We start from the raw sequence: 21,505 nt of genomic DNA, 5'->3' as shown, positions 1-21,505 counted from the left end.
CTGCTCGACATCTCGTATGCCGTCTTCTGCTTAAAAAAAAAAAAAAAAATCATACACGAAGAAACCAAAAGGTCATTAAAAAGACAGGAAAGGAAGAAAAGACCAAAATAGATGTCAGACAAGACTCTGAAACTTTTTTTTTGTTTGTTTTAATTGTGATTTCGGTGAAAGTTTACAGAGCAAAACCACTTTCCATACAGCAGTTCACATACACTTTGTCTCATTACATTGACAACAATTTACTCCAGTGGAACATGAAACTTGTTCTTGAACAGAGAGTAGCTAAAGCAAATGGAAGAAATGACAAGATAAAAGAGGTGAACAGAAGATTTCAAAGGGTGGCTTAAGTAGACAAAGTAAAATGTAAAGATGGCACACTACTAAGCAGTGTTTCATTCTGTTGTACACAGGGTTGCTATGAGTTGGAGCCAACTTGATGGCACCTAATAACAACTGAGTTCCAAATACAAAAAAGAAAAAAACAAAAACATTATTTTATCTGGTGATAAAGTCTTTCTGGCAAAAAAAGAAAAACAGCACTCAGCCTCATATCCTGTTGCTCTTCTTCAGAAAACATACAGAACACAACTACTCCTCACCTCCTTCCCATCTACCTTCTAGATACAAGCTGGCATTATCTCTTACATGGATAATTATAATAACCTTCTAATTCATCTTCTTGTTTTTGTCTCTGCTCAATCCCTCCAAACTCTATGTTCAAAACCATAGCCATTCCTCTACTCAGACTCGCCAGAGGATTCCCAATACTGTGGAAAACAAACAAACACAAAACACAAAATTTCAGTAATTAACAAGACACCACTACATTACTGTACCCTATTCCTCCCCGTTCACTTCACTTAGACATACTGAAATCATCCCAGGCAATTTCTGCCTCAAAACTTTCATACCTGTTTCCTCTGCCTGAAAGGAATTATATTCACTTAATTGCCATCTACTCGGTTACCATCCTACAAAAATAGCACTCCAGTCACTACTTTCCTATCTCAACACTGCTTATTCCCCATATATGTCTTTATTTTTTACTTCACAGCCTTTATTATACCTTCTGACATACTTGTTTGACTCTCTCCTACTCACCTTTTATTAGATTGTAGCCTCAATGAGAGCAACAATTTTACCTGATTTGTATATTTAGCAAAGACCTCTGTCTTACAGGGGTACTTAATATTTATTAAATAATTAAATACTCCTCATTCATAAACCTTCCTTTCAACCCTTAATCTTTCCTTTCTGAAAGGCTTAGCTCCCTTTTCACTTCAATCTCCCACTCCTAGAGTACAACTTAGACCTCATTATCCATTCTGAAATAATAAATTTAGACATTCTATTCTGACCACAATTTCGTGTTCCTTTTCTTCCGTCTTTCAGTCATTTCCATGTACACATTGTTGGATCCCTATACTCTCTCCCTCTCAGTCTCGCCTTTCTCCATTCCCTATCCAACTGAGTTAACTTCCATAGTCAAATGCTCAAGTCATGCTATCATCAATAGATATTGCCTCTCTTAGCAAAACTTCCGTAAATTCAACTGCTTCTCTTTTCTGAGCCTATGTGGGCGGGTGGGTGGGGGGGCAACTAAGCCCTCATGTAGGAAAATGAATCACATAACCTTGCAGATCAACCTGAAGGGTCCCCAGTGTCCAAACTCCACTAGACCCTCCATGCTGCCCAGCAGTCCTCATGGTGTATGTGCTGGGGGGGGTGGGTAGTGTTTTATTCACTCCTCTGCCCTCTTCCTCATGCAACTATATCAAACCTTTTCTAATCTCCCCAAACCTCAAGTTTCTCCACTTTCCCTCACATCTTTCAAAAGCATTTTGTACTTAGTGGTAGAAACTTCTCCAGATTTCACCAAATTTCTCCCTCATGTTGCCTCTTGATAAAACCAACAAGCCATCCCTCCTGCTATGGAAGGCTAATCACATATCTCATGTGATATCATTCATGCCATGGCTTCTATCATCTATATGAAGCCTTACCAAAATCTTTAGACCAGATTTCCCTCAGGAGGTTCCAACAACCTCTACTCAGATTTTCAACAGCAACCTATTCAACTTGACTAAACTGAACCCCTATCTTCAGCACCAGTTGCCACTGAGTCAATACTAACTCATGGTGACACCATGGGTGTCAGAGTAGAACTGTGTTCCATAGTTGAATTTTCTAAAGTAGATAACCAGGCCTTTCTTCTGAGGCACCTCTGGATAGAGCTGAACAACCAACCTTTGGGTTAGCAGTTAAGTGCTTAACCATTTGTGCCATCAGGGATGCCAACTCCTTCCAATCTTTTCATGTTCTCTATTTTGAGCAGAAAATGACATTTAATTGGATTATATTTAAATGGATTACATCTAATTTCTCAAGTCAGAAACTTGGGAATCATCCTTGATTCCTGCTTATTCCCCATACCATGAATTTAATCAATCACTAAGTCTTTTGGGTTCCACCTCCAAAATATTCCTGAATGGATCTAGGTACAGGGAGGGACACAGGCCCCAACCCAAGAGGCAGGAAGCAAGGAAAAGCCAGATATGACAGACAGAGTGGCAGGATCCAGGTAAGAGGACAGACGCAGGCCCTACCCCAAGAGGCAGAAAGCAGGGAAAAGCTGGGGACAACAAAGCGGCAGGATCCAGGTAAGGCGAGGGCGGAGAAGTTTCCAACAGCTAAGGGAGACAAACTTGTCTGTCAGTTTATCATACTATGGTGGCTTGCACGTTGCTGTGAGGCTTCAGGCTGTGCCACCAGTACCCTGTTCCAAACACCAGCAGGGTTGTATTTGGTGCACAGGTCTCAATGCAGCTTACAGACTGAGACAGACTAGGAAGAAGGAAGAGGCCATCCAATTCTCACAGAATTGGCCAGGGAAGACCTTTTGAATAGCAGAGAAACACTGTCTGATACATTACTGGCCAACTTTATGAATAGCCCAGAAACACTACCCAATAGTGCAGAAAGATGGGCCCCTAAGGTCAGAAGGCTCTCAAAATATGACTGGAAAAGAGCTGCCTCATCAGAGTAGAACTAACCTTAATGATATGGATAAAGTAAAGCTTTCAGGACCTCCGTTGCTGATGTGGCATGACTTAAATTGAGGAGAAACAGCTGCAAACATCCATTAATAATCAGAACACAGAATGTACGAAGTATGAATCTAGAAAATTAGAATTTGTCAAAAATGAAATTGAATGCATAAAGATTGATATCCTAGGCATTAGTGAGCTGAAATGGACCACTTTTGGCCATTTTGAATCAGATAACCATATGATCTACTATGCCAGGAATGACAATGTAAAGAGTAACAGTGTGCCATTCATCATCACAAAGGATGTTTCAAGATCTGTCCTGAAGTACAATGCTGTCAGTGATAGGATAATAGCCATATGCCTACAAGTAAGACCAGTTAACACTACTATTATTCAAATTCATGCATCAATTTTGGTGCATTGAACCAACAAAGACAAAGATGAGGAAACTGAAGACTTTTATCAACTTCTACAGTCTGAAATTGACCCAACATGCAATCAAGATGTGTTAATTATCAATGGTGACAGGAATGCAAAAGTTGGAAACAAGAATCATCAGTAGTTGGAAAGTTTGGTCTTGGTGACAGAAATAATGCTAGAGATTGCATGATAGAATTTTGCAAGATCTGCATGTGACTTATTCATTGCAAATACCTTTTTTCAACAACAAAAATGGTGGCTATACACATGGACTTCCTCAGATGGAGTACACAGGAACCAGACTGACTACATCTGTGACAAGAGGCAATGGAAAAGCTCAATATCTTCAGCCAAAACAAAGTCAGGAGCTGATTGTGGAACAGACCATCAACTGCTCACATGCAAGTTCAACTTGAAGTTGAAGACAAGCAAAACAAGTCTACAAGACTAAGAAGAGGGCAAAAAAACAAGGGAATTTGGAAGCAATCAGCCCTAGGATATGATGGACCTCGAGACTAGAAGAACTAGATGATACCCAGCTACTAATGCCAACCACTCAGGAAAGGATCAAAACTGGAGATCTTGGATAGAGTAGGAGGAAAAACATGGAATGAAATCCAAAAACATAATAATGACCAGAATTACTGGTCAGATGGAGTCTGGTGAGACCCCCAATACTATGACCTTGAGAAATATTTTGGGCCTGGAATAAAACTCACTCCCAGGGGCTGTCTCTCAGCCCATTAGTAAACAAGATGTACACGCAGACCACTCAACCCAGGGTGACGCACCCACATACTCTATGGAGATGCATCCCTTGGAGCAATTGACCATGGGGCACCAGAGGGGCAACATTCACAGGGAGGAAATGCAGGACACACAGGGGAAAAATAAAAAAGTCCACAAGAGCCAAGATATGACCTGGGATATATCCCTCCTGAATTCAGAGACCATCTAAAGAACAGATTTTGACACATTTAACACCAATGACCATAAACAAGAATGAGAACTGTGGGATGACATCAAGAACAACATCCATGAAGAAAGCAAGAGGTCACTAAAAAGACAAGAAAGGAAAAAAGAACAAAATGGATGTCAGAAGAGAATCTGAAACTTGCCCTTGAGCGGAGAGTAGCTAAAGCAAATGGAAGAAATGACAAGATAAAAGAGCTGAACAGAAGATTTCAAAAAGCAGTTCGAGCAGACAAAGCCAATTACTATAATGAAACATGCAAAGATGTGGAATTAGAAAACCAAAAGGTAAGAACACACTCACCATTTCTCAAGCTAAAAGAACTGAGGAAAAAATTTAAGCCTTGAGTTGCAATATTATAAGACTCTATGGGCAAGATATTGAATGATGCAAGAAGCATGAAAAGAAGACAGAAGGACTACACAGAGTCACTGTACCAAAAAGACCTGGTCAATCTTCATCCATTTCAAGAGGTGTAATATGATCAAGAACCAATGGCATTGAAGGAAGAAGTCGAAGCTGCACTGAAGGAATTTGCGAAGAACAAGGCTCCAAGAATTGACGGAATGTCCAGTGAGATGTTTCAACAAATGGATGCCCTGCTGGAGGCACTCACTCAGCTATGCCAAGAGATTTGGAAGACAGCTACCTGGCCAACTGACTGGAAGAGATCCATATTTGTACCCATTCAAACAAAAGGTGATCCCACAGAATGTGAGAATTATTGAACAACATCATTAGTATCACATGCATATAAAATCTTGCTGAAGATAATTCAAAAAGGGTTGTAGCAGTATATTGACAGGGAACTTGCAGAAATATAAGTTGGATTCGGAAGAGGACATGGAAGGAAGGATATTATTGCTGATGTCAGATGGATCTTGGCTCAAAGCAAAGAATATTAGAAAGATGTTTACTTGTGCTTTATAGACTATGCAAAAGCATTTGATTGTGTGGATCATAACAAATTATGGGTAACACTGAGAAGAAACGGAATTCCAGAACACTTAATTGTACCCATGAAGAACCTGTATATTGACCAGGAGGCTGTCGTTCAAACAGAACAAAGGGATACTGCGTGGTTCAAAATCAAGAAGGGAGTGTGTCAGAGTTGTGTCCTTTCACCACACTTATTCAATCTGTATGCTGAGCAAATAATCTGAGAAGCCAGACTATATGTAGAAGAACGTGGCATCAGGATTGGAGGAAGAATCATTAACAACCTGTGACATGCTGACAGCACAACTTTGCTTGCTGAAAGGTGAGGATGACTTGAAGTACTTACTGATGAAGATTGAAGAATACAGTCTGTAGTAAGGATTACACTTCAATATAAAGAAAACGAAAATCCTCACAACTAGACCTATAAACAGCATCACAATAAATGGATAAAAGACTGAAGTTGTCAAAAGACTTCACATTGCTTGGTTCTACAATCGACACCAATGGAAGCAGCAGTCAGGACATTAGATAATGTACAGCATTGGGCAAAGTGGCTGCCAATGTTCTCTTTCAAGTGCTGAAGAGCAGAGATGTCTCCTTGAGGACTAAGGTCTGCCTGATACAAGCCATGGTATTTCCAATCGCCTCATATGCATGTGAGAGTTGGACAATGAATAAGGAAGACTGAAGAAGAATTGATCCTTTTGAATTGTGGTGCTGGCAAAAAATGCTGAAAGTACCATGGATTGCTAAAAGATCTAACAAATCTGTCCTAGAGGAAGTGCAGGTAGAATGCTCCCTGGAAGTGAGAATGGCCAGACTTCGTCCCACCTACTTTGGTCATGTTGTCAGAAGAGACCATTCCCTGGAGAAGGATGTCATGCTTGGTAAGGTGGAGGGTTGAGGGAAGAGGAGAAGACCATCAAGGAGATGGATTGACACAGTGGCTGTGGTGATGGGCTCAAGTATAGCAAGGATTGTGGAGCTGGCATGGGACCGGGTGATGTTTCATTCTGCTGTGCATAGGATCACTATGAGTCAGACACGACTCAACAGCACCTAACAACATAACAAAACACAAAATATCTCCAGAGTGTTTTCATTTTTTCCTTTCCCACTATACTAGATTATTACTCTCACAGCTTGTTGTTACTTGTTGCAGAGTCAGCTCCTATGTATAACCAAGCAAGAGTTTGCCTCGTCTTGCACCATCTTCAGGATCACTGGTATGTTTGAGTCCATTGTTGAGACTTCTTGGTATTACGAAACCATCTTCTAAGTCCTCTCTACTTCCAATCTTAATCATCCCAGTCCATAATCTACACTAAGACAAAAGTGATATTCCAAAAATGTAATTGTGGTCCTTTCATTTCCATGTTTAAAAAGCTCAATGGCTCCCCATGCCTTAAAATAGAATCTAACCTGCTAACATGGCTTAAGGCTCCCTGCCAAGCATTCATTTTCAACTTTGCCATGTCTCTTCATACTCTACTTTCCAATGTACTGAACAACCTCTAGTTCTTTAAACATGCATTTGGATCTCATTTTAGGGACCATTTATTCCTTGGAGAGGCCCTCAAGTTTGAATTAGGTAGTATTCTCTTTGATATCAAAGTACGCTGTATCTCCTCTTCTTAACCCTGTACCTATAAAATATAGTCTGACTCTTTGAACAGACTGAAGCTCCTTAAAGCAGAAAGTGATGCCTGCCTTTGTGATCAGGACCTCCTCATGCTTTAGTATGTTACCTGACCTTCAGTTGCTCTCAGATAAATAATGCTAGCTCTGTGACTTTGAGACTCTTCACCAACCTATTACTCTTTTCTGGACACACTCAGGTTCATCAATGGAAAGGAAAGAAAGGGAAAAAGAAAGAGAAGGAGAGGAGGAAGTGAAGGGAAGGAAAGGAATAAATCCCCATTTACCCCTAATCCTTTTCTGCTTCCTTCAACTTCCAGCAGACATTAGGACCCAAAGCTCACTATTCACAAAACTGGTAAATCCAAGGGAATTGGGACCTCTTGGCTCTGCTCCCAGCACCCTCCTACTAGGAGAGAACTGGCTGTAAGACTTGGGAAAAGGGGAAAGAAGGAGAACAGGGAAGGCTGCCCACTCCTGGGCTGTCCTTACTCTCCAAGTGGACAACCCTCCATGACTGCTAAAAATCCATTAACAGCTTTTAAAGACATGCAACATATTAATACATTAAGGGTGAAAAAAAAAAGGATATTCATTTTTAAACTCAGAGATAAAAATTAAGCATTATTCCTGTGGCTTTTAAGACTATATTTGATTACAATATGAAAGCTTAATTCAAGATATGATTTTCTCTTATTTAAAATGAAAGTTGTTTGTTAATTCTTTTTATTTTAAAAAGCACCAGGCTGAAAACAGCTTCACCAACAAGGGGCCATTCATAACAACAATTCATTTTCTGTTCTCATCTTGGCTCTGATTTTTACTGTGGTTTGTAGCTGCATGTGCTGAACAGCAGCATCCCTCAGAAACAATCAGCACAGTCAAAGGCCAACCCCCCTCCACATAGCTGATGTGAGTATTCTATTTGTTACCAAACTACCATCGCTAGCTTATTGTTCTCCCAAAAAGAGTGTAGGAGCATTCTCTTCTGTTTGAGTTCACTATGTAAGTTATCAGGTATATTATAACTGTTTTTTTTTTCTTAAACGAACATTAACACAGCAACAGTATTAATTTCTTCTCTCTAATGTAATTTGCATTGACATTTTGCTATTTCTATAGTAAGGCTTTAGTCAGTGGTATGACTTTTAAAATAATTAAATTGTTGAATTTTTCATTGTGAGATAGCCCAGGGCATCTTCTTATATAATTTTTTTTTTTTTCAATCTCAAAGCAACTTCTAAACATGATCTTTTAAGTGTTTACAGGTCAGCCTTCATTCTAAGTACTTTATAGATGCTAACTCATTAAATCCTCACACAAACTTATGGAACAGATGTTAGTTTAATTCAATTATTTCTGAAGATGATGGATATTGAAGGATGGAGAGATTACATAAATTGCTCACAGTCATTAGCTAATATATTGCTGAACCAACATTGGAATCCAAGCACTCACGTACAAAGCCTCCAATCTTATGTGCCACCCAATACTATCTCTCAAATACCTCTTTACCTTGTGATGATTTGAAATATTGCCAAAGAGAAGTCTTAGGAAAGGCACAGGTACCTGACAAAAGGTAATGAATGGAAGTAAAATAAGAACGGATTCATATGAACATATAATAATAATGCAGTTGATAGGATATTATGCAGACACTAAAAACAACAGTTATGAAAAACTATACAGTAACATAAAACCATAAAAACCAAACCCACTGCTACCAAGTTGATTCCAACTCACAGTGACCCTCATTGGGTTTCCAAAGCTGTAAATTTTTATGGAAGTAGACTGCCTCATCTTCTTCCTGTGGAGTAGCTGGTGGTTTTGAACCCTGAGCTTCTGGTTAGCAGCCTTACCCACTATACCACCAGAGCTCCTTACATAGTAACATAGAAAATACTTATCAAATAATTTTAAAAGGAAATATAAAAAGTATACTCAATTATTACAATTATGTAAAAAATAAATAAGGGGGAAAAAAAAAAACATCAATGGTGATCCAACACAGAAATATCAATTACAAGAGTGTTGATTAATAGGTTGTAAAAATAAGGATGTAGGTAATATTCCCCCCTCTCTTTATTTTCAAGGACATTTGCAAGTGGATAATTTTACTTTAACAATGGGAGAAATTACAATTAAAATATCACTGAATCATCAAATAAGTCCAGGGTATTTTTCCCATGTTTAATAGTCACAAGAGTGAATTAACTAGAAAATCATATAAGCATTATTATCATAATTTCTGAACTACAGTATCATTATTTTTAAATTATGATCTTCTGCACCATAGTCAAAAGACATGCTACACGCCATCAGCAAGAATGAAGTCATTTACCCAAAGAAATGCAGCCATATTCTCTCTACTGTACAATACAACTGTTCTCTGCAATTGGCTCTAACACTCCTCAGGAATCTTCCCATAAGATCACCAGAGGAAATGGTAACAGTGGTTAACTAAATGGTAAAATTATAGGTGACTTTCACTTTGTTCCAGTCAAGAGTGAGTTCCCATCTAAGAAAATCTGTCCTTCAGTGACTGGATCAAGGGTGGGCATCAGACCCAAGGACAGTCTGGCAAGAAAAGCTGTGCCCAAAAAGGGATGAGCCATGACAAATTAGTGTCTCTCTCATGGTCTTATCTAAAGCAAACAGGACAAATCAGATATTTGATGATAGAAGAAGAAATGGATGGAGCCGACCCACTGAGGTGAGGGTGAATAAAACACTGATTTTGAGGGAATACTAAGATGAACTCTGCCTTGGTTGCTAAACTTCCTTCTAATTCTTGTGTCTGTTAGGACATTTAATACTGTGGTGCATGCTCTCAAACTCTCTTAGTGCCCTGGGCATTCCAGCAATAAACTCTCATTTCTGGAGGGCCTTTCAACCATGAGGATAATTAACACAACTACTAAAATGAAACACTGTTTGGGGCATATAACTTTCCTGCTTAAGATCAAGTGCAGAAAAAACTTTTGATTAAATTAAAATTACAGGTAGATGGGCATTTCTTCAAATCATGGTAGTAGTGTAGTTAGGAAAGTTACTCAGGTGACCAGACACTGACCAGTACTAAACTCTGCTGACAGCACAAGTACAGACAGTTAATAAGAGTCCAGTGGATTTCCATCTTCTTTGAGAATAGCAGACAAAACATGGTTAAACAAAGCAAACATTTGCCGTCAGCTTTTTAAATAGTACATCACTCAAATTCCTAAAAACCTACATACAGAAAGAGGTTCTTGGGCCTTTGTTTTATTTTTAAACTTGTTTCCAAACAATTTTAATGATTTTCTAACACTTCAAAGTACCATAATTATTTTTTCCCATCTTATATGTATATGAGGTGGGGAAGAGAGGCAAAAAGAAAGCATCGTATGTGATCACCTGAGTGGTGCTCCCTTCCCCTTTTAAAATAGGAAAATAATGAAGAGGAATGCTTATTTCAATGAAACACTAAAAAAGAAATAAAGAAGGGAAGATAAAGGCAGAGATGAAAGGAGGGAGGAAAGAGTAAGGGAAGAAAAAAACATTTCCAAGGGGATAGTTGATTCCTTATGTGGCCCACACCTACAGCATTTCCCCTGTCATCTTCCCTGTGGTATGTGTCATATTACTGTGCTTCTCCATGGTATTCTGGTATTCTGGACCAGACAGCATTTTGTTCCATTGTACAAAGGGTCACTATGAGTGAAAGCCAACCTGATGGCACCTAACAACAACAGATGATATTCCACTTTGTCAAACAGATGACATTAAAAACAGGAAGGATATCTTTTTCATCTTAATAGTCTATCTAGTGTTCACTGCCTGTTTAAAATCAGGAAGGGTATGCATCTGGGTTGTATCTTTTCACTATACTTATTTATTATTCAATCTGTAGGGTGAGAAATAATATGAGAATCTGGACTATATGAAGAAGAACACCCCATCAAAATTTGAAGACTTGTTAATAACCTGAGATATGCAGATGACACAACCTTCCTTGCTGAAAGAAAAGATGACATGAAACACTTACTGATGAAGATCAAAGACTACAAACTTCAATATGGATTCCACGTCCACAACATAAAGAAAACAAAAATCCTTACAATTGGAACAATAAGCAACATCATGATAAATGGAGAAAAGATTAAAATTGTGAGGTATTTCACTTTAGTTGCATCCACAATCAATGCCCATGGAAGCAGCAGTCAAGAAACCAGATGTTGTATTGCACTGGGCAACTGTGCTGCAAAAGACCTTTTTAAAGTGATAAAGAGCAAAGATGTCACTTGGAAGACTAAGGTGCACCTGATCAAAGCCACGGTATTTTCATAAGCCTCATATGCATGTGAAAGCTGGACAATAAATAAGGAAGGCTGAAGAAGAATGGATGCATTTGAATTATGGTGTTGGTGAAGAATAGTGAAAGTACCATGGACAGCCAGAAAAATGAACAAATCTCTCTTAGAAGTAGGCTGGAATGGTCTTTAGAAGCGAGAATGCCCAGATTTTGTCTCATGTATTTTGGTTATGTTATCAAAAGGGGCCAGTCCCTGGAGAAGAATACCATGCTTGGTAAGGTTGAGGGTCAGTGAAAGAGGGGAAGACCCTCAATGAGTTGGTTTGACACATCTGCCTACAGTGGCTACAGTGGTCGGCTCAAGCATAGTAAAGATTGTGAGGATAGTGAAGGACCAGGTAGTGTTTCGTTATGTTATAAATAAGGTCACTATGAGTCAGAATTGACTTGAGGGTACCTAACAACTACAACAACAGTGTTCATTTAGGAGCCCTGATTGCACAGTGGTCAAGGACTCAGCTGTTAACTAAAAGGTCAGAAGTTAGAACCCACCAGGCAGCCTCATGAGAGAAAGATGTGGCAAACTGGTTCCATAAAGATTTTACAGTCTTGGAAACCCTGTAGGGCAGTTCTACTCTGTTCTATTGGATCTCTATGGGTCGGAATTGACTCTGTGGCAATGTAGTGCTCATTTAACAGAGTACTTTAAATGGAGAGGCGATATTAAGCATGGGCCTAGTTACTGAAAATAAAACTATTTAACGCAGATTTTAAAACTAATTCATATATGATGGCAACACAACCAGCACTTTCATTCTGCCTGGCAGATCCTAATTTCCAACAATTTATAAATGAATGAAACCTAGAAGTTGCTTTAGAAATCCTCCAGTTCATACCCCATTGGGGCCCTAAAAAGACAGGGGCCCAAAGAGGCAAAGAGGCCTGACCAAAGTCACCATTTAGAAGTAGGCATAAGAATAAAAACCTAGTCTCATGATTCTTGGTACTCTTTCTTATATATAATGCTTGTGGTGAGTCCTACAGCTCTAGAAAAATCTAAAATATTAATATTTACATTATTTCACAATCACACACAGTCTGTAGTAGAAGATGTACAGAAGATTCTTTTAAGCATGTAGCCAGTATCATTGGATATTCTGGAATGATCTTTCCTCACCAATGGATTCTTTAAGCTATATAGTTTATCATGCCTTGGTAACATATGTTTTCACATCATAGATGACATCTCTTTAGTCCTTGATTTACTTAGAATGGTTTTTCTGTTGGCTGGCATTTTTCTGTTCCAGATGTAACCTCTGGGAACCCAGATCATTCACTTAGCAGACAGAACCAAAGATGGGAGAACCAAAGCTTTAAGATCAGTTGTTTCAAAGATCCACACTTACTGACTTTCTGATGTAAAGGTCTCTGAAGCTACATAAGTAACTGCTAGACCTTTGCTGCTTAATTACCTGTATGGTTTCTGTCCTTCATTTCTCATTGCCTCCAGTATCTCTAATGGACATTCAGATTCTCATAGTAATATGGATTTTGCTCCCCATGAGAATATTAGCAAATTTTCCAAAAGACAATACAAAATCCTGAAAAAGACCTTAATGTGGAAAGACCTTAATCTACAAACCAAGCACAACTTTTTTTTCAACTGGTCAGTGTCTGTTACAGTGTTTGCTGTCATGATTTTTTGACAGTGACTTAATGTGACAATGTCAGGCCTCCTATAAGTAGAAATTTTGTCTTGTGGTCCTTTTCTTTGCATAGTTGTTACTTACTAAGCAGATGAATAAAAAAAGCCAGTGCTTTTCCATGGGCTTGCCAACAGAGAAAGGAAATAAAAAAGGAAACTGGTCTGTGGCTGAACTTCCAGGTACTTTGAGAGGCTGTGAAGTTTGATGTTAGAACACTAATGTTGAACAAGCTATATTTATAAACCTAAATTTATTCCATCAAATAAGAAGCTCTCCATTTTTCCGCAATCTTCCATCTCCCATTTTAATTCTGATTAAATCAGCTTAAAGTTAAGGGAATAATAGCAGTTAGCAGTAAGTCACTAAAAAAAAAAAAAAGTGTATCTTCTGGTAGGGGGATTGCACAATTCTTATTTTTATCTTTGTGTCTTTGTTATAAATTTCTATGAGAACATACAACTTTCGTGATTCAGGAAAAAAAGTAAAATTTAAACCACAACAGATTTATAACCTCTACCAAACCAAAAACCAAACTCACTGCCGTCCAGTTGGATCCGACTCATAGTGACCCCTCCAAGGGTTTCCAAGGTGGTATCTCTACAGAAGTAGATTGCTCAATTTTCCTTCGAGGTGTGGCTGCTGGGTTTGAACAACCAGCCTTGTGGTTAGCCATCAAGTGTCTTAGGCACTGTGCCACCAGAGCTCTAGTCTAACAAAATTTGGCTGCAAAATAAAAAAACTGCAAAAATTTTTAAAATAATAAAAGTAAGCAAAACACAACAACAATGCAATGCAGTGCCATCAAGTTGGATCCGACTCATAGTGACCCCTCCTTGGGTTTCCCAGGTGGTATCTCTACAGAAGTAGGTTGCCCAACCTTCCTTCCATGGGGTGGCTGGTGGGTTTGAATCACCAGCCTTCTGGTTAGCAGTCAAATGACTTAGGCACTACACCACCAATGAGATGGATTGATATAATAGCCACAACAGTGAACTCAAATTTTAAAAAATAAATTAAATTTAAAAAAAAAAGAAATTGGCCATTGGGGGGGAAAAAATAAACTACACTGAATGGATTCTGATTCATAGCAACCCCCATTGGGTTTCCGAGGCAGTAAATCTTTATGCAGGTAGATTCCCCAGTCTTCCTTCTGCAGAGTAGCTGTGGGTTTCAACTGCCAACCATCCATGGTCAAATGCCTTAGGTACTACGCCACCAGAGTTCTTTTAAGTACTTAAGTAGAAGGGAAGAGGCCCAATTCCTCTGGCTCTGAAAACACAAGGGAAGGATTTATGTGTTGGACGTATCAGTGTAGAGGGTAACTCAAAGTTCATAGTTGTTTTAGTATCTGCTGTCGAAGCCTTACCTTTCTCCCCAAGGAGTTATCTTTCTCATAGCAATTTTAGGGGTTTCAAAAGTATATAGCCTTCAGTAGTAGCCCAAATTTACCATAATCCAGTAAGGACAATATCTACTGAAATAATATCATCTGTTACCTTCCAGTACATGAGGAGGAGACTCTTGTTGGTCCATACTACAGCTCGGAAGCCTCTCCTCAGCTCTGTTAACTGAATGGTAACCCCTGCAAGAATGAAAAGACATTGTTCAATCACTGCCACACACATTTCAGTGAGATAAATGTTCATTAAACTTGTAACGGGTACTCTGCAGATAACCTTGAGGAAATGTAAATTTTCAATAATAGTCATCATTTAAATACTTATCACCTTATTAGCCACAAATATTTGTGAATCGTCCTTGATTTTTGAAAACAAGAGAATTTTCAGTGTCAGCCTGACTTCACCTTGAGTTGTAGCCAGAAGTTTATTTTGCAACTTGAATTCATGGGCCAAACCCCTCCCAACGAAACACCCTCTTAAATATTTAGTCCTTGTTTAATCTCATACCGTATTCTTAAGGAGAAAAATCAATATATAAGTAAAATATTTTTCTTCCTCTTCTTTTTACCTAAACCTTTACTAGCTTTAGATGAAGTAACTGTTGAGAATAAAAAATAAAGTTAACCATTTTCTTAATTTCTTTTGAGTAATCATATAACCAAATTCTAGTCTAGGTCTCTGTTTTTTAAGCTTTTTTCATTTCTTGCTTCACTACATGATGTAAGTAAAACCAAATTGGAGAATAAGTGTTATACAGGCTATACTATGAACATGCTATGAAAATGTTGGTGCCTAATTCTTGAGCAGGTCATCCTATTAGCAAATTTCTCTATTTTACTAGTGTTTGACCACCAAACACATACCTGGGGTTCTGCTAGGATGAGCAGATAAAAAGTAAAAATTTCTAAAGTAAACTGGTTACTTTGTAAAGGCAACTTCCCACATTCTCTAATGATCACAGATGGCATGAGCACCACCACTTCTCAGGCACAGGGAAGGCTTCAGTGTTGTGTATTTTAGCCTTCTAAGAATAAAGAAAAAGTACAACAGGGGCACACGGAATGATAAATAGCTAGTAAGTTTCAACTAACTTTCCAGCACCTCATCCAACCACCACCAGGCCTGTCCACACCCAGAATTATCATCGTCTTCATGTTCTCATCAATATTGAAAACAAGACTGAAAAATATGACAACATTCTGGCAGGCAAGGCTGGACTTTATCTGCATCCACACAGGATGCCAAAAAATCCATCTGAGAGATTTTTTAAAAAACTTAATTAACAGAACTGGCTGATGATTTTGGCCCTTACAGGAAAGAAAAACAAAACATTGCTCTCAAATTATGATCAGCTGGTAATATTCATGCTTGGTCAGTCATTGGCTGGGCCAAAGTAGGGTTTAATTTTCACCAGTCTTAGGTACATTTACATTATAATTTCATTTTGTTCAAACTCCCATGTGATCATCAAATATTTTCTCTTCCCTCTGCTTCTGCTTGCCCTGCTTTCATTGGCTGAAATGATTTGCCCTACTTTCACTTCACCTGAGATGTTCTGAAACATCCTCAGACCACCAGAGCCGGATGCCATTACCTCCTCTGAACGACTGCAGATGAAATCACTCATTTGGTCCTTATCATTCAGTATTTTGTTGTACTAGTTCTTACATTCTATATTTATGTGACATCACCAACACAAAAATAAAATAGCCAAAAATTTACTGGGTGTTTTCATGAACAGCTGCTATGCAATAAGAATATGTTTGTCTTATTTGCTAATAATACCATATTTATCACAAGCCCATGAAGTAGGTACTCTTATTATTCCCATTTTCAAATTAAGAAACTAAGGCTTACAAGGCTTAAGAAATTTACCTAACGTTATAGGCAGACTTCTGGTAAGATGGTGTAATAGGCAGACAAGCGACACAGACCCTCTTCAACAAAGAAAAGAAAAACCAATTGACAGAGATACAGAAGATAATCCTGGAGCCCTGAGCTTTGAAAGGAACTATACACAAGTGGATTAGGCACCAACTAGTGGGAAAACCTGAACGAAAACAGTGAGTACAGAGATGGTCGGAGCTGTGGACTGTCAGCTACTCTGACGGGACCAACAGCCTGAATATTTCCAAGTGGTGCTGGGACCTAAGAATTGACCTAAAGATCAGCCCTAGTCACCAAGGGCTGCAGGGGCAGCTGCACTGGTGGTCTATGACTAGGAAGGGAAACATCAAGGAGGGAAACAACCTGAGCTGTTGACTTTCTGCTGTCCGGAGGGCACAGCCAGTTTGACTGTTTACATGTGGCAGCCATTTTGGATATTTAAAGTGACTGAGGGCACAGCCATTTTGAATTTTCACAAGTGGCAACCATTTTGGATTTTAAAGTGATAGCATTCTCAATCAGATTCCAGGGACCTAAGAATAGGTTCTGTTTGCCAAGGTCAGCAGGGACATACAAGAGGCTGACAAGAGGAAAGGAGACAAGTGGTGAGTGTATAAGTACTGTCAACTAGTGAATAGAGGAGCACAGCACAGTACCCTGCTTGCACAGATAACATACAAACAAAATAAAGAAAATGAAAATCGTGGGCAAGTCACTCTAACATAAAATCACCTGTTAAATATAAACACAAAAATGTCACAATGCCTCAGAGACAACAGAGCATCACAGTCCACACAAAGAAGCAAGATAAAGCAGGAGAAAAAAGGGACCAGGATACAGACCCATAACACATCCCTGAGGAAGATTCAGCATTGGAACTCCCAGATAAAGAATTCAAAATAATTATATTAGGTATCTTCAATGAATTGAGAGACAGGTCAAGGAAAACACAGAGAAAACCCTAGAAAAATTTCAAAAGACAATATAAGAACAAAATGACAAAATAAATGAAAAATTAGAAATGATACAAAATCTACACACAGTAATCCAGAAGATTAATACTAAATTTTCACAAATAGATAAGACTTTGAATGCACAAAGGAGCAGAATTGAATCAATGGAAGACAGAATTAGGGAGATAGAAGGCAAATACCTGAATACTTATTTGGAAAGGGATCAATCAGAAAAAAAGAGCAAAACAAAATGAAGAAAGCCTAAGGTTCATGTGGGATACCATCAAAAGGAATAACCTATGTTTAATCAGAATTCCAGAACAGGAAGAGACAAATAAAACCCCAGAGAAAACTGTTGAAGATTTATTGGAAGAAAATTTTCCTGGTATGATGAAAGATGAGAATATATCCATTCAGCAAATCCAATGAACCCCAAACAGGATAGACCCCAAAAGAAAATCACCCAGGCATCCATCAAACTCACCAAAACCAAAGACAAAGAAAGAGAGCAACACAGGAAAAACAAAAAGTTACCTACAAGGGGCAACCAATAAGACTAAGCTCAGATTTCTCAACAGAAACCATGCAGGTGAGAAAACAATGGGATGGTTTATATAAAACCCTGAAAGAGAAAAATTTCCAAGCAAGAATTATGTACCCAGCAAAACTGTTCATCAAATATGATGGTGAAATTAGGACATTTTCAGATAAGCAGAAATTAAGAGAATTTGTTAAAACCAGACCAACCTTACAAGAGATGCTAACAGGAGTTCCTTGGACAGAGAAGCCACAACAGCCGACAACAACTGATGATTAGCACACATGATGATATAACCCAGAAACCAACCCAGCTACGGAAGTATCCAAAGTAAATAAGCCTACAAGATTATAAACAGGGAACCAGAGACATCAGTGACAAAGGAGGACAACTACAAACCAAAAAGAGGGAAAAAACTGTCATTACAGCATTTCTAGATGGTAGGGAAGTCAAGACAACTACAAGATAGAACAGACTGTTCTAAACTTGGGAAGAAAACTATAAATCACAGGGTAACCTCAAAGAAAAATGATAAACCTTCATAACAAAATAAAAAAGAGGGCCAGCATAAATATTCAGCAAATACTAAAACAATAGCAATAAAGGAAGTGATAACACGATTCATAAACAAAACAAGCTCAGCATAGAAAATTATATGGAACAAAAAAATCAACACCATGAAAAAGCACATAACAAAAATGACAGCAACAAATTCTTATTTGCTGATAATTACATATCTGGCAAGGGATTTATTTCTAGGATTTATTTCTAAGGTTTATAGAAAACTACAATGCCTCAACACCAAAGGAATTAACAATTCAATTGAAAAAAGGGCAGAAGACATGAATGACACTTCACCAAGGAGGATATTCAGGTGGCCAGCTAATACATGAAGATATGCTCACAATCACTGGCCATCAGAGAGATGTAAATCAAAACAACAATAAGATACCATCTTACCCCAGCACTGATGGCAAGGTTCAATGAGACAAAATAACAAATGCTGATGGGGATGTGGAGAGATTGGGATTCTCATACACTGCTGGTGGGATGTGAAGTGATACAACCACTGTAAAAAGCAATATGGCAATTCCTTAGAAAGCTAGAATTGGAGATACCATTTGACCCAGCAATCCCATTCCTAGAGAGGTGAGAGCCAGGATAAGAACAGATATATGCACACTCATGTTCATCACAGCACTATTTACAATAGCAAAAAGATGGAAACAACCTACGTGCCCATCAGCAGAAAAGTGGATGGCCAAACTATGGTACATACACATAATGGAATGCTATGCAGCACTATAGAATATAGACTCTGCAAAACACCGCATACTATGGATGAACTTGGAGGACATTACGCTGAGTGAAATAACTCAATCACAGAAGGACAAATATAGTATTAGTTCATTGTTGTTGAGGGTCAAGGAAAGGTCTTTATATAGAGGGAAACTTTCTTTGTTGGTTGCCAGAGGTGGGAGGGGAGGGGAAGGAACATGGCCAAAAAAAAAAAAAAAAAGCATTGACCCATGTCACTTTAGTTTTGTGTATTTCACTGTACATAAATTATATTTCAATAAAATGCAGTAAAAAGAAAGAAAGAAAGAAATTTACTTAAGATTATAGTTACTTGGACGGTGCATAGTTAACGCATTTCCTAACAGAAAGGTTGGAGGTTTGAGTCTAGCCAGAGGTACCTCAGAATAAAGGCCTGGTGATCTACATCCAAAAAACCAGCCACTGAAAATTCCACAAAGCACAATTCTACTGTGGCATAGATGGGAATGCCATGAGTTGCAATCAACTCAATAGCAACTAGTTTATAGAGTCACTTAAGGGTAGATGCCTAGTACTAGAACCTGAATTTTAACCATTATAACACAGCACAGAGACTAACAGAACAGACAATGGAACTAGAATGCTGGAGTTGGGAATCTCTGATCATTGCTCTGAGACCTGCGCATAGGGATGAATTGCCTAATAAGCGAGATAAGCACACGCTTAGGGCATCAACAAAACAGGGGTACCAGTTGTTCAAAGCAAGGAACAACAGATATGAAGCTGACAGACACAAGGAAAAGTGAGTGATGCAGTGGAAAGGAACTGGCAGAGCACTAAATGAAAATGGTACCATTTTACAAATTTTGTATACGATAACAATCACATTTTTCTTTTCATTTTGGACGTATCGGGTATAACCTCACATTCAGTTATCTCTCCCTCACTACATAAGAACGCACAAAGAGCACCATAATCATGTGACTCATGATGTATCTAGTTCAGCACAAAGCAAACCAAAATGCATCTTCAGATTGAGCATACTGTTGTATTTGTATCACACCCTGCAATTGCTCTCACCCTAAGTAGCAGTAGTCCAATGAACTATGAAACAGCACCATTACAGGATGGAAAATGAGTGCATAAGTTTCTAAGTATTGTTTCAAGAAAAAAAAAAATCATAGAGATCTGTGAAGGGACTGCCAACAAATACTGTACAACAAATGAATGAAATTATTTCCAACTGCCTTGTAAGTACTATTTCTTTTGACTATCTCAAAGAATAAAATTACATGTTTCAAATCAGTCTTTTTTCCTTATTAATTTTCCAATATAAATGTTTGTGTTAATGTTCATAGTCAAATGTAAATTTTATTTTTATAAGTTTTACAAATTTTATTTATTTTCAACTTTTCAAATTTATTTGATACAAAAGAACTAAATTTAAAAAGTGGCATAATTTTACATCCAGGTAAAATGAAACAGCAACACTGAAGGGGAGTGCAAAAATGAAAGCTCACAGAAGACAAAAAGAAAAGGATTTGCAAATTCCTAAAATCAATTTTGAGGCATAGTGCCTAAGACATGTGACTGCTAACCAGAAGGCTGGTGGTTCAAACCCCCCAGCCATTCCTCGAAAGGAAGGTAGGGCAATCTACTTCCATAGTGATACTGCCTCGGAAACCCGAGGAGGGATCGCTGTGAGTCGAAATTGACTCAACAGCAGTGAGTTAGAGTCAATTCCAAAATTATTTTCTTTTTTAAAAGAAATCAGAAGACTTTTTCTGTTGAATGTCTGAGTTTAATGAGTGCAAATTATTGTACTAATACTGCAAGTGCTGAAATTACTAATAGAATAAAAAGAACTTTGTTCCAAATTTTGCATTCATTCCTTGCTGTAGTGCACAAAAAAAAAAAAAAAATGGTGTAGAAAGTGAAACTATTTTAGAATCTGAAATTGTCACATCTGTATACACCATAAATAAAAAAACAGAGATAGTGCTTTGTGGAATTTTTTTTTTTTTTCTAATGATGTAAATTATTGGATCAAAAGAGTGCCAAGTGATTGTCATACCAAAAATTTCTGGATGGTAAAGTAACAAGGTTCTGTAGCTAGAATATATTTCTAGGGTGCAAAGCTAATGGTGAAAACTGTAAAATGGAGTGGTTACTATATTCTCCATCAATCAGCCCTATGTATTGTTTTGTTGGCAATCTATTCAGTCCTAAATCATTTAATTCTCACTTTGCAGTGGATTGATTTAGTGACTGGTACAATTTGAATATGATTGATAAACATGAAAACAGTTCAATTCACAAAGATTGTATCTTGCCATACAAACACTGAAGACATGGTTTTGGCTTACTTATGAACTGAAAACACAAATTAATGCAGAACATCAGTAAAGGAAAGCCACTTTATAACATGT

At 38.1% G+C, this 21,505-nt stretch overlaps 1 protein-coding gene across 1 annotated transcript in view; it reads right to left on the bottom strand.

The window, feature by feature from the left end:
* ARHGEF10 (Rho guanine nucleotide exchange factor 10) overlaps nucleotides 1-15,388 on the bottom strand; it is a 249,456-nt gene extending 234,068 nt beyond the window's left edge. Inside the window, exons 1-3 of the mRNA XM_007944435.1 lie at nucleotides 15,284-15,388; nucleotides 14,470-14,696; nucleotides 646-767 (exon numbers count right to left, since the gene is read on the bottom strand). Of these exons, the coding sequence (XP_007942626.1) occupies nucleotides 646-767; nucleotides 14,470-14,696; nucleotides 15,284-15,388 (454 nt within the window). The remainder of the gene's footprint in view (nucleotides 1-645; nucleotides 768-14,469; nucleotides 14,697-15,283) is intronic.
* Nucleotides 15,389-21,505: the final 6,117 nt, after the last annotated feature.

The sequence above is a fragment of the Orycteropus afer genome, unplaced genomic scaffold (genome assembly GCF_000298275.1).
Source record: "Orycteropus afer afer isolate SDZICR_OR568_19922 unplaced genomic scaffold, OryAfe1.0 scaffold00125, whole genome shotgun sequence".
NCBI lineage: Eukaryota > Metazoa > Chordata > Mammalia > Tubulidentata > Orycteropodidae > Orycteropus > Orycteropus afer.
This window is presented reverse-complemented; position numbering and strand designations above follow the sequence as displayed.